Genomic DNA, 14,084 nt, shown 5'->3' with positions numbered 1-14,084 from the left:
AAAATGTTGAGTGCCTCCTTCCTAACCAATATTTTTATTTTATTTTAATATATATATTACAACTATGAATTTAGAAATAAATCTGCTGAAATTGTAAACCTGAATCTAAGCCCATGTTTTCCAATTTTTCTCCTTGCTGAGGACACTGCTTCTTTGTAAAAGCTGAAATACATGCGAATGAGACGGCTAGGTCAATCTAAGGAAGAGAGGCAGAAGGCAGCCACTGAATTTATAGTCAACTTTCAACTGTGTGGGCTTGCAGCTGTAGCAGAGCATCTCTAGCACAATGCCACCCATCTGATGAGCGCTTCCAGTGGCAGCTCAGGTCTGTTAAGCAGGGTAGCCATTTCAGCGTGCTACAAAGGTGCCAAGGCAGTTGTGTACCAGGCTAGCTTAGATAACTTCACATCACTGTCCTGAAACTGAATGCACTGGAAAGTACTGTGCAGGCACATAAGTGGCTCCCAAGAACCAGTCTGGGTCCAGTATATCCACTGGTAAAATAACTTAATAATATCAAACAGATGTGCACAGTACCAAGTTCTGGTAAGGCTTATTAAGTTGGGGGAAGCAAGGCATCAGTGCAGAAAGCCAGTTTGCATCTGGCATACTGCTCAAGGACATAAACACGCGCTTTAGGTTGGAGCGTAGTGGACACAGGAGTGGTGGTGGAAAGGTCTGTTAGCAACAGTGGGTACACTGGCTCCATCTGCGTGTGGGCTGCTCAGGTCCAGACTGGCTTCTGCATTTGTCCATGCACCAGAGTTGACTGTATCATAAATACATCCCCATGCCATTTGCCAGATCAGAAGTTTGTCAGTGCCATATCTTAATATGTGAACCACAGAATTCCTCCGTTCTGCCCTGAAGAGGATGTAGCTGGTAATACTGCTTTGCTGCCAGGAGGTTTAGGACCACTTTTCTTCTTAACAGATGAATATTCACTTCTGATTTTTCTGTATGTCACTGTAGATCTTAGCAAGATGATACACTCCAGCTAGTTGTTCATTATATAATCTTTCATTTCCCGACAAAAAGTTGCTACCTTCATTTTGTAAATACTCTGAATTTTGTAAATATCCTGAATTTTACAGAATCCTATCAGCAAATTATTAATAATATTCATATTTGCTGGACTCTTCTAACTGAGAGCTTTATAAAACTGATTTTAAATGTAAGTAATAGATGTATTCTAAAACATATTGCTTTTGAAATTCATTTCCTGTATAAGACTGTTGAAGTGGAAGGAAGGTTGCAAATAGGAAAGATGAATCTGTAACAGACTCTTAAGAATATTTCCTGGTGCACTGTGCTGGATGTATGTAGTACTAGAGGTGTTCACTCCATTTATATTTAGATCGTTCATGGCTTCAAGAGAAGGTAAAAATTGAGAAACTCCAACAGAAGATCCAGCTAGCACTTCAGCACGTCCTGCAGAAGAACCACCGAGAAGACGGAATTCTAACAAAGGTGAGACTCACCAAGCGTGCCATGTCACGTGAATGCTAAAGCACACTCTTTCATATCAGCAATGTCATAATTATTGTGTGACAGCTTTTATGCAGTTAATTTATACTATGTAATCTCAGAATTCTTTGTTCAAAATCTAGCTGCTTAGATGAAATCATTTGCTAAAAATGAGGAGGAGTGAAAAGATGATGTAAAGACAAGAATGACAGTGGTCTGAAAAGAAGAATTTTAATGTTGAACTTCATGAAAAGCCATCAAGGTTTTGTCCGATTTTTCCTGCTATGCAACATTTCTGCCACACAGAATACTATTTCAGTTCTACAACATGCATGCCTTAATCCTTATGAAATATCTCCCTGCCTGACAGTTAAATTGAGATGACATGCAATGTCTTAGCTAACCATGGTTTTTACTGTTCTGTGAGAAGTTTCCCCCACAGCCTTTTTCTCAGCAGTTCTTCCAAATATTGGTGGCCAGGGAAGAAAAAGAAGATACTGAATACTATTATGCTAATCTAAAGCATCTTCACTTAAGTTTTCAAAAATGCAAAGACGGTGTGATAAGAAAATCTGCACTGAATGACTGGGGAAGGAGAGGCGCTTCCTTACAGACGTAGTTCCTTTTATACCTCTACACAGCTGGAAAGTTCATGCTTAGTTTCACACCACAGAAATTAATTACAATAGAAGCAGGATGGTACAGCCTAGTATAAAAGGCTTTTCAGAGTGTCCTCATTTCAAATCCTAGCTCATATAATTCTTTTCTCAGCACATACTTTGGATGCCTTTGTTGGAAGAAGGCCGTTTCTTCCATGTACTTAGATACAAATATGTAGTCAGAAAGTTCTTAGTAGTAGTGGTATCTTAGACGTACACATTTTTCAGATCTGTTCCTTTATGAAAATTTAACTTTTCTCCTTTATTTGGCATAAATGAAAACAGCATGATCTATTGCATTTCCAATTCCCTCCGTAATATTCACAGTGGATTTAAAAGTAATCAGGAATGCTTTCTTCCAAGAAAATTGCTAAATTGTATGAAAGAGGATGCAGTCATGAAATAGTATTGTATCAATTTGGTGCTTGTGGTATTGCTTACCTGGTAGGCAAATGAAGAAATCTAATGATTCATATTCCTAGGATCTTAAAGAAGAGATTCTTTCACAAATAGCAATAATACATTACTTAATACCTTTTAAATGGCTTTTTTTTTTAATCTAACAAACCTAAGCATCTGAAATACCATTGTTGAGGTAAACAACTGAAGTGAACTAGAAGTGTCTGAGAGAGCTTTTTACTAGAAGTGTTTGAGAGAGCTTTAATCCTAAAAGCAAGATTGGGAGGCCTGGTTTCATATATGACCATATGACTTCTGTTCGTTTTTTTGCAGTTAATATGCAAAGTGTCTACTTTAAGAGCACTGTGTGGACGACATACAGAAAAGCTTATGGCATTTAAAGCAATATACCCAGACATTGTACGACTTCATTTTCCTCCACTTTACAAGGAGTTGTTCACTTCAGAATTTGAGCCAGCGATGCAAATTGATGGGTAAACGTATCATCTGAGCACTTCTAGAATGTCTGAAGTACAAACATTAAAACAAAAGAAAGGAAAAGAAAAAAAAAAAAGAAAACCAAGACACTTTATATGGCCCTGCACAGACCTAGGGAGCCAACACACTGCACATCTCTTGGCGGTGGGGGTCAGGCGAAGGATGGGAAACAATGAAACAAAGTTGAACTTGTTTTTCTCATGCATATGATTTCCATTATGCCTACAAATATGGACCCTTTTTCTGTCTCAACTTCTCAATCCTTGACCTCTGTTTACACAGACTGAGGGTACTAATGTCAGAAGGTTGTTTTCTCTCATAGTTCACTGCCCAGACTTTTGACAGAACAATCAATTTGTTGATCAGAACAGAGAGTCCTGCTAGTAATCAGCGATTGGTGTGCATTGCAGAGATTTCAGCATCAGTTTGCACAACTTGCTCATTGTTTCATGAAGGACGATTTTTTTTCACCTACCACTGTTTGCCAGTAGACAGAATGGCATGAAAAGGGTCCATAGCAATAGCAACAATAGCATTATAATATATTACAGGGTAAATGGGCATGAAGACTATATATAGCAAAAGAGATATTGTTTATATATTGTTTTAATTAATATAAAATGTAGTTACTGGTATAGCTTTTCTTGTTGAATTGATAAGGCACTTTCATTTTGCACCTTTTTCTTTAAATTAAATGCTAGCGTGTTCATTGTTGTGTTGCATGTGCACCAGAAATTCAAGTTTAACTGAAAAAGGTTTGGCAGGTACTGGTACATTGGGAGGTATTTATGCTGCTGTTTTCCATGTTACTTTTAAAGAGGGGCTGGTCATATCCTGAAATGGTTACACAGATTTTTTTAAACAGTTTGAAAATAATGAAAATTTTCTAAATTAAAATTCACTTCTCAGCTGTTACTTTAAATGGTACTTTTATTTTCAAATCTTTCAAACCTGGATATTTAAAATTGCAAGCCTAAATCTACATTTAGGCACACAAATAAAAAGCCTCATTTTCAAAGGCGCTGAGCTTCCAGGGTCAAGGTTTAGCTAAGCAATCACAGATCACTTACAGCTAGAGACATACAGCATCCTTGAAAATCAAGCTATTAATAAAGTATATTTCTCCCCACCTTAAATCCAGGTTTGAAGTTACTGACTCAAGTCTGTATCTACAGTAAAAGTATGTGTGTATGATATGTATGTGGAAAATTAATTTTTATACATAATATTACATACTTTTATGCTCCATATGGTAAACAATGCCTGCCACCCCCAAACTCTGTCCTATCAAAATCCACAGGCGGTTCATCTTTGACTTCAGTGAGATCAAATACTGACCCATTTTCCAAAATCCAGCAGCTCAATTTAAGGTAGCTTAATAGAAAAGTAATAGAATAGTAATAGAAATAGTAAGAGAAAAAAATAGTAGTAGAAAATGCACTTTAAAGTCTATCAGATGAAGATAGACTAACAAAGTAAAGGCACACTGTTGCTAAAAAGCACTGTTTTGTATTATGAAGCCTGGAAATCGTTAGTACCATAAATCTGCATTCTGTAATTCTCAAATTGTGTTCCATGCATTGCATAAACAACCAATAAGCTGGATCTTGCAATCTTTATTAATACAAATTACCATTCCCTTGAGGAAAAGCACTGTGTCTGAGTAAATTTGGCAAGATTTAGAAATTAAGCCCATTTCTGAAGGGAACAGATCCACAGTAAACAACATCAGAAAATAAACTGTGACTATTTGAGCCAGAGGTGCGTAATTGCTTTGGATGAGATGAGGATGTATAACAACCAGCTGCCTTGTAGGCCAATACAAACACAGTTTCTGATGAGGTACCTAAGAAAAAGCAAAAAACTTAGAAAAGAAAAGGGAAAGGCAGAATGTGCTCCCCTGCTTTAATTTCTAGAGATAAAGAATCTCTATCATATTCTGTAGTCATGGAAAAGTAATGAAGTGAATAGAAGCACACTGAAGTCTACTTTAAAAGGAGAATTAGGACAGTGGATTCTTATGCCAAAATAAAGTGGTTTTTGTGATTTGAACATGCTTCATTTGGGGTCAAATGGAGCCGTTTAGCTTGTGACACCTGTTAAAGCCAGGGGAGAGGTCCCCACGAGAGCAGGCCGCCGGCGCTGTGCAGGGCGGGTCGAGGCAGGCCGCCGGCGCGCAGGACGGGGGCCGCAGCGGGCTTCAGGGCCAGCCCGGAGCCCCAGCCCCTGCTGCCCCGGCCTGCGGGCGCCGGAGCCGAGCCGAGCCGAGCCGAGCTGAGCGGAGCCGAGCGGAGCCGGCCGCAGCCCGCACCTCGCTGCCCCCGCTCGCACCGCTGCGCTCTCCTAGAGCCCTTGTTTACCATATTGGAGCGACTGGCATGATATGGTACTTTTAGTCTAATAGCGTATTCTTATTTTTAAAACAACCTTTTTAACTAACAAATCTTTTCTGAATGTGACCAGCCTTAGGTGCTAGTCCTTTAAAGATCAACTAAACTTAATCTCAGTGTCAACTAATGAATAATGAGGTAAGACTTGTACTTTTTTAGCGTTGAGACACAACTCCTGCTTCTGACAGTAAGTAGATTATCAGGCAAAATATTTTGGGATTAATTTTCAGTCATGTCCCTTTCTTTTTTTTTTCCTGATGAATATTAGTACTTTACCAGGCCTCTAGGTGCCAATGGTTTTGTTTGGCATCTAGTTCACAGTGTTTTCACCTGAAGTTATTGAAAACACAAAATTTTGGAGCCTTTACTGATAAAATACATAACTATAAAGAGGTTCCAAACAGGGTCTTAGCTGAAAGCCCTTTGTGTCTAAAAGCAGCTTGTGGCGTGATCTTCCAGGCTGTGGGGCACCCACCTGCTGTCACTGCCTTCAGCGGGAGCTCCGGCGTCCTCGCGCCTCCTCAGCTCGGGCTGGCGTGCGTACCCCGCCACAGCGGCCTTTCCTGGCCACAGGCAGCCACCGCTGGCAGCAGAATATTAATTATTTTTTCTTTTGCTCTTTGTTGAGAGGAGAAAAGGGAGCACAGCGTGGCAGGTGTACTGAAAAGACCTACGTTGCCGAGGAGGTTGTTCTGACAGGGGACGTGGAGTCGTTGCCCGAGCGGCTGGCCTGGAAGGGTGCCGGGCGAGCAGCGGGCAGGCCAGCGCACACGCTCCCCAGACCCGGGACCCGGGACCCGGACCCGGCGGTGCGGCCCAGGGCAGGCCGCCAGTACACTAGTCAGCTGGAAACATTTGGTATCAGTGGATATTCACACAAACATTTTCATTGTCTGCCCAGTTCACTACAAACAAAAATGTGAGAATAGAAGATAAAGGAATAATGTAGCTGAAGATAAAGTAATAATATATTGCTTTCGAATGAGCTGTTCCTTAAAACCTGCAAAGAAATTTTCATAGGATGTTGCATCTATCCACAGAGATATTTTCTGGCTTTCTAGGAAAGAGATACTATCGTACACTGTCATGTAAACCACCCTAAAGTACTTCAGCATCTCCAACATTGTTCAGCTTTTTAAAAACTATGGGATTAGGTGAAATGGGAGGCTGTTTTTAAGTTTGGTTGTTCTTTATTAAAGCTTATCTATCTTAGTACGGATACCAAGATATCTGTGTGTATATGCGTGCGTGTGTGAGAGAGAGTACATTTGTGTGCGCACATGAATAGATGCGTGGGTATGTGTGAGTGGCTGCTTCTAGGCTGTTAAGTGTCAATGGAATAAAGAAAATGTATTCAAAATACTTAAGTCAAAAATAGAAGGTGGAAAAAAGATTTATTCTATACAAAGCCTTGTCTGGACCACTTTAGAGAGACTTCTATTTTTTTAACCCTTCTATAAATATTTGATGGCACTTGAAATATTCCTGCAATAAAATGTGATTTGTGTAAACATTAAAAAAAAAAGATTTTGTAATGTGAAACAATGAAAGAAAGTAATGTAATTTTTCTAAAAAACAAAAAAAACAAACGAACGAACTTTGTATTATTTTCTTGATGGAATTTGTCTATTTGTCTTTGGAAAACTTTTTATTTCATTGAATGTGCCATAGTAGATGTGTGTTTTTCTTTTTCTTTCTTTGTTTTTTACATTTTAGATTAAAGGAATAGCTGTGTTACGACATTCCAAAATGCAAGATGACATAGCAGTCATGATTAAAAGGATTGATTAGTAAGCTTCGATCATTGTTGCTTTTTTTGCACATGTTCTTCATTCCTCTACAGTGCAATATGTACATAGAGCACTTGCGGGTGTAACCTTGATCCCTCAGGGAAAAATACATATTTGTACAGGATTTTTCTTCTTTTTTTTTTTTTTTTTTTTGCTAAGGAATGTCGATTGAATCACTTGTCTGTTGTTGAGGGGCAGCCAGATAATAATCCTAAACCACTGTCACAAAACATTGATTGCTTAATCATTTTGTGCCCTTTTATTATTTAAAAAGAAAAATAAAAGTTATTTTCTGACAGTTCTTTGTGCTGATTGGTGAAAAAAGGGTAAGTAGATAAGCACCTTATGATTGACTTAACTGTGAATGACAATCCATCTTGCTATCAACAACAGAAGCCCTATCGTTTTGGAGTTGGGGATAAGAGTCAGAAACTAATGTGCTCAGGGATCTTCTAAAACTCTTCAACAGGGTGGCCAGTACTACTGGTGGGACAAATTACTTTTTAAAAAAATACTAGTATTTCTTCCCCTTTCCCCTCCCCCCAGGCACAAGTGAACTGGATAGATTCTTTTTTTTTTTTAATCTAAATGCTCTGTGTGTGCCTCATTCTGTTACTCAGTTTTTCAGTATATCTACTCATTGGTCTTTATTTTGTTCAAAACAAAGTACTCCAAACAGCTCAAAGGTTTTGCAGTTACACTTTAGAAAATAAACTAATGCTGATCCATTAATAGAACATGATTGAAATTTAATTTCAATACCTTCTGGATATTTTTATAATCATAGGACTATATTTTCAAGCTGAATTTCAGTGTTTTGCAATAAAAGATGAGTTTTCAGTCTTTAAGTTATTGTTAAAGAAAACAAATCAGTTTATGATAGGTTGTACAATATGAATGAAAAGGTGATAATTAGGTCTTGACAATAAAGTTGCGTACTAAGGAGCATAAATCTGTACGAATAGGAGAACAAGAGTTCAGACCTTGGCTGTCATTGTTGCAGATGCTTCACAGTGAAGCAAAAAACCTGACTGGAAAAAAACACTGAAGCTGAAGACATTCTTTTCATATCTAGTACAACAATTGCAGCAATTATAAGTGACCACAACAGTAACAAAACCCAGCAATGTCTACTAAGTCTCTAAGTGCCAAATTGTAGGATTCTGGAAGCCTACCGCAGTTGGTCTTGTTTGTGGCTTCCCCTTTTTTTTAACATGCAAGTAGAAAAGTAAATAAGCAACTCCAAACAAAACAAGCAAGAATCTGAGACTTCAGTTAGATCAGGCAGATCATGAATTTCTCCGTCAAATGTCTTTTTTTTTTTTCTTGAGAAAGCATCAGTTCTCCAGTATCTTAGGTTACTGGGTTTTTTTCCACTGGATGTATGGCTTCCAGTTGTTCACTTTATGTAGCTAATAAATAGGGAAATCTTTCTTAACGTATTACAAGCTAGACAGTCCAGTGAAGCTTGGGGTGGACTTCCACGGTGGACAATTGCTTAGCAAGTATGGCCTCTTGATCACTTTGCATTCTGGCATCTTCATTAGAAGAAAATCCCTATGGCCAAGTCTCAATAGAAACTAAGTTACATTACATCCTTTCCATATATGCAGATCAATTAAACATTCTGTTAATATGTGCAATCCATAAGATATGTTTTAACCATGTAGTTGGGTGATCCAGACATTACAGGGGTTTTGGGGGACTCTTAGGACTGGCATAGACCTTCCCCGCTCTGTACGCTATAAGCTGTGCAAACAGTGTGTGATTTTTTTTTTCTCTACAAATTCAAAGTCCCCAAAGTAGATAAATTTATTAATATAAACTTCAGAAACAGCTTTGAATAGCCAATATCCAAAAATAATAAGCAATTTGCTCTTGAGTATTCAGTATCTGAAATTCTACCTGTGCTAGCTGATTTAGATTGCACAGAGGAAATATCTGTATTTATTTTCCTTAGCTGGAGAAATGTACCTATTAGAATTAAATTTTTATTATTGATACTAATATTTATTATTTTAAAAGTTGCATTCCATGAACATGTTTGAATATTAGCTTTGTATTGTCTGTTTGCTTAAATTATTCCTGCCAGTAAATCATTTGGTGGAAATGAGGGCAAATGCATAAGGAAACCAAATACAACAGAAAAGAAAATGTTTTAAAATTTAAATGAGTATTTATTAAAATAATTGCAGTATGTGCTTTAATCCTAGTACTGTGATAATAGCAGCTGACTAAATAATGCTAAATCACCGGACTTGAGGGGAAAAGTAGGTAACATTTAATATATAGTCCAATTTTGGAACTTTATTCAGGTACTAAATAGAATTTTAACATCAAAATAAAAGCTGTATTCTACCTTCTCCGTATGTGACATTGTCATTTATCTTGTTTTGCCTTTATCATTGGTAGAATATAGCAATAACACTTAATAGCAATAAGTAGGCTATCCAAATAAGAAATAAAACATGATAAAGGCTTCAGATCGATATTCCTAAATTCAGTTCTTTTGCCATAATATTCACTTGTATGTCTTCCCTCATAATCTCATTACTTCTTGGAGCCTAATTTCACAATCAAGCTGTTTAACTCGACGGGTGACAACACACTTTTTTCTTAACACCTGCATGTTCTCAGTGTTCATATGTCCTTTGTGTACTTGTTTTCCTGTAAGTCAGCGTTTCTCAAGCTTTGTGAAAGCACGGTCCCTCTGGGCTGTATTTCCTCGCAGGGCTCTGTATTGGCATTAACTTAGTTTCGCTGGCGCAGGGAGCGAGAACCAGCTCTAAGCGCTGGCCACGTTTCCGAACCGAAGGAACTGAGCTGCTGCCAGGCGTCAGGCCGCGCCGGCAGCAGAGCTGCACAGCGGCGCCCGCCGCCGGCACGCTGGCCCCCGCCTTCGTACCTCTCCAAAGGGTTGTGACTTTCAGTTTGAGAAACGCTACCCTGAATTACCCCCGTAAAGTCTTCGTGTGGAGGCGTAAACTTTACAGGAACTTGCAATCTGTAACGCTGTCGTAGCTAATGCAGAGAATTCATAAGCAATACAGTGAATTTTATTTCACAAAAAGGCATACGTACTGTACACCTTTCTAGATCCAAAATGTTCCTCATTTCTACTTTGATTTAGAAATAAGTTACGGAACAGTGGTGAATATTTGAAATATTAGGACATTAACTGGCTGCTTCTTTATATGTAACTGTATTGTCTGCCTGCTCCTTTTCTGGAGATGTGTTTTTGTATTGGATGTTTGGGCCAATGGGAGGCTTCAAGCTACAATGTATTTTCCCAGTTTAAATATATTTAACATACAACAAACCCCAGACAAGGCTTTTTAAAATGTATAAAGAACTGCAGTGTTAGGTGGTTTATTTGCAAACTGTTTTCAATGTTGTCCATTTTTATGGCACCTTTAACAATATTCTTGTTTCCAAAGTACAAAAAAGGTTAAAAATACTCTAGCCATAACTGAATGTCAAGCAATAAAAACAAATGACTTTTTGTGCATAGATTTAAAAGAAATACAAGTTTTAGACATCTGCATGTAAATGCAATCTCTTGTTTACTGCTTTCTTAAACTTGAGCAACTGATTCCTTATTTTACTACTAATTTAAGGACTTGTAATGGCCTGTAAACATTTTATCCTGCTCTATTCTTTCAACTCTAACTTTGTCTCTGCTTTGGAGTCATAATATTTAATGTTGTTCTGCTCACCTCTATACAGTTAGCTTTTTGCTTTCATCCTGTATAGATAAAGTTATCCTATAAACAGCCTACACAGTGCAAATATTTATCTGTTTATCAAATACCACATTATGCTGTATAATATCTGTTTTACTATATAATCTATTTTAGACATAGCTGTTTAGAACTAGAGTGTGCTATTTTTGTGTTTTTCTGATGTGTGGTGCTAGATAAGTTACTTTTGTGAACAAAAGCAAACAAACCCCTTTTATTCCTAGACAATACCACCTTTGGGTCTTGTTAATTTCACTGAGTATAACTATATATAAATATATATATATTTGTGTATATATATATATACACCTACATATGCCCAACAAGTACCTGTATCAGAGTACAAGATTTGGGACATGGTTTTCTCTTTAAATGCATAGTGTCATTATATAAATTATTCTATAGTATATTTAATAAGGAGAAAATTACTTCACCAGTACAGATACTTGATATCAAATGTAGAATTTTTTTCTACATTATTAAATTTATTAATTTTTAACATTATTAAAAATGTTCTGTCCAGATTGTTATCCTTTGGGTTACTAAAACTATCAGTCTGTATTGTATCAGAAAAAAAGAAAAGCGTCTAATCTACCGGTATAAAGTATTTACAATATGCTGTCTATCTGAAAGGGAGGTCGTTATCTGGCTGGTTGCGAAAGCTCTATCCTGTTGTTGCATCTGATATTTATAGATGTTATTCTGCTGGGTGCCTTCCTCCCTGTTCACTTTAAATGGGATCTGTACACACTCGAACTGCGGATGTTACTAGGCCACACCTACACACTTAACTTCAGCTACTGTAAATAGGAATTTTCTGTAAATCTTCCACACTAAATCGATGGCTAAATTCAATCCTTGGATATGCTTTATAAGCCATGCATACATATCTAAGGACAGCCATTAGCAACTGAAGTTAATTAAGAAGTGGAATTTGCAACATTTTGTCAGGTCTTGGGGTTTTATTTTTCATGTATACCTTAATTTACATAGTCATGTACCCTTAAAAGTATTCCTATGCCCTCTTCCTTTGGTTCTAGATATTGTTTTCATTTTAATTCTTAAAAACTGATGGATATCAAATATCTAACTAAGGAGGTAATTAGCCTTTTAAATATTTATTAGAATTTTTCTGTAATATTACTGAATTTATAAGATCTTTAGCAAAGATTTTTGAGCAATTTATTAAATACAATGTTTCTGTTTACTGCACTTTTTGATAATAGAAGGTAGTGAATTTTAAAGCCATGGTTCTTGGCTTCCATGCACTGCTTTTATACCCTCAATCCAAGGAATATATATATATAAATAATTTTTTTTAAACAGCAAAGATACTGTTGTCCTAAAAATAAATACAAACTTTACTGCACCATGGGTATATTTTCATAAGTAGAATGTTTAATTGCAAACACTATCAGGATAATTATAAAAACCTCTTGAAGCTACAATCTTATTTAAATATAAGCCATGACAATTTTCTTTTCCCCTGTTGATTTAAGCCACTTTTTGATATTTTCAAAAAAAAAAAAAGTCACTGTTAAATTTGTATGTATTAACTTATACATGATGCTAGGAACATGTTCTACCTATTGTTTTAAGTTTAATAGTTTGATATATTTATGCAAAACCATTTAGTTAACATATTCTCCCTGTTGACTAAATGTTCAACGTAAAGAGACCAGAATAAATGCTGATTACAAATATATGTCGGTTTGAGGATTAAGCACATAAACTTCAAAAACCTCGTTGAGTGATATACTCAGATTTCTGTAAATATGCGCAACTTTAAATGAAATTATACTGTACATGTAAATATATGCTGTCTGTTATGTGTACAGTATGTATAAATTCCTTTTCTAGCCACAATAAAATGTAAGCCATCAAGAGGAATACTAAAGTGGTATTGTACTAAACCTTTGCTAATGATCTTTACCCAATCACTTAACTTTCCACTTTCATGGATCTTCTTTCCAACTCACTCTTACAATAGCCTGCTTATATTCAAGTTTGTTATTTTATTCAGTCCCGAAAAAAGTATTTTGATTCATTTTGTAAATACAACTGTAAAAATAAGAGATTTAATGTTGTCTTTTAAATACTCCAATTTTCATTCTAATATGAATGTTGTTATATTGTACTTAGAAACTGTACCTTTAATATTACATTACCTTTATTAAGTGCATTGAACACATCGATTTTAGATGTGCTTTATGTACTGTTATCCTGTAATAAAACTTCAGCTTCTAATGGAAAAAAATCTGTCTTAATCTTCGTCAGTAGCATCGTTTATTTTTCTGAATTGCCGCATGCCTTCGGTTTATTCCTTAAGAAAGGTGCCGTCAGGGAACTGGGCCCTGCTTGCAGGCAGGTGCGTCAGCGCTGGCCAGCACCGGCGCCGGGGCAGCAACAGGCCGCCCCCCCCCCCCCGGGGCCCTTCGAGCTCCGCTCCCGGCCGGCGGGGCGCGAGGCGGCCGCGACGGGCTCGGTGCCGAGGCGGAGCTGCGCGTGGCCCGGCCGCAGGGAGGAAGCGGGGCGCTGCCGCACGCAGCGGCTCCCCAAGTTAGCGCTGCAGAGCAGCCCGCTATTTCTTTGCCTCACCGCGGTCCAGAAATAAGCGTTTGGCTATTAAGCACTGCCTCTGGAAGCGGCTTTCACCTGCTGGATAAGGTTGCCAAAAAAGAGAAAAAAAAAGGGGGAAAAAAGGCTGTGGAAGTCATGGCGTTGTTAGACCTGTAGTGCCGAGTAACGGCACTTGCTGCACGGCAGCTCCGCGGTCAGGAAACCCTCCAAGAGGCGGAAAACCCCGGCTGAGCTGTCGCCTGCTCAGGAGGCGGCGGCGGCCGTCCAGCGCCCCGCTCTCGGGAGCTGCCCGGCCCCGCCCGGCCCGCGACCCCGCGGCACGAGGCGCAGCGGCACCGCCCGGCAACGAGCCGCTTCCGTGCGCGCGGCAGCGCGGGGCGCAACCAAACCCAGCCGCGTCCTCCGCGGGGTCGCCCAGCACCCCCGAGCGCCCCACGCGTGCGCCCGCCGCGGCCCAGCGCTGCCCCGCCCCGCCCCGCCGGCAGGGGCGGAAGCTGCCGCTCGGACAGCGGCTCCCTCCCCCGGCGGCCCCGGGCCGCCCTCGCCCCCGCCCCAAGATGG

General features: G+C 38.8%; 1 protein-coding gene across 2 annotated transcripts in view; it reads left to right on the top strand.

The window, feature by feature from the left end:
• RORA (RAR related orphan receptor A) overlaps positions 1–8,015 on the top strand; it is a 238,314-nt gene extending 230,299 nt beyond the window's left edge. For both annotated transcript variants that reach the window (XM_026059343.1, XM_026059342.1), the window contains exons 12-13: positions 1,358–1,470; positions 2,859–8,015. In XM_026059343.1, coding sequence (XP_025915128.1) covers positions 1,358–1,470; positions 2,859–3,023 — 278 coding nt within the window. In that variant the 3' untranslated portion in view covers positions 3,024–8,015. The remainder of the gene's footprint in view (positions 1–1,357; positions 1,471–2,858) is intronic.
• Positions 8,016–14,084: the final 6,069 nt, after the last annotated feature.

Source organism: Apteryx rowi, unplaced genomic scaffold (assembly GCF_003343035.1).
Source record: "Apteryx rowi isolate R43461 unplaced genomic scaffold, aptRow1 scaffold_156, whole genome shotgun sequence".
Taxonomy (NCBI): Eukaryota; Metazoa; Chordata; class Aves; order Apterygiformes; family Apterygidae; genus Apteryx; species Apteryx rowi.
The sequence above is the reverse complement of the archived record's forward strand: the minus strand, read 5'-3'. Positions and strand labels throughout refer to the sequence as shown.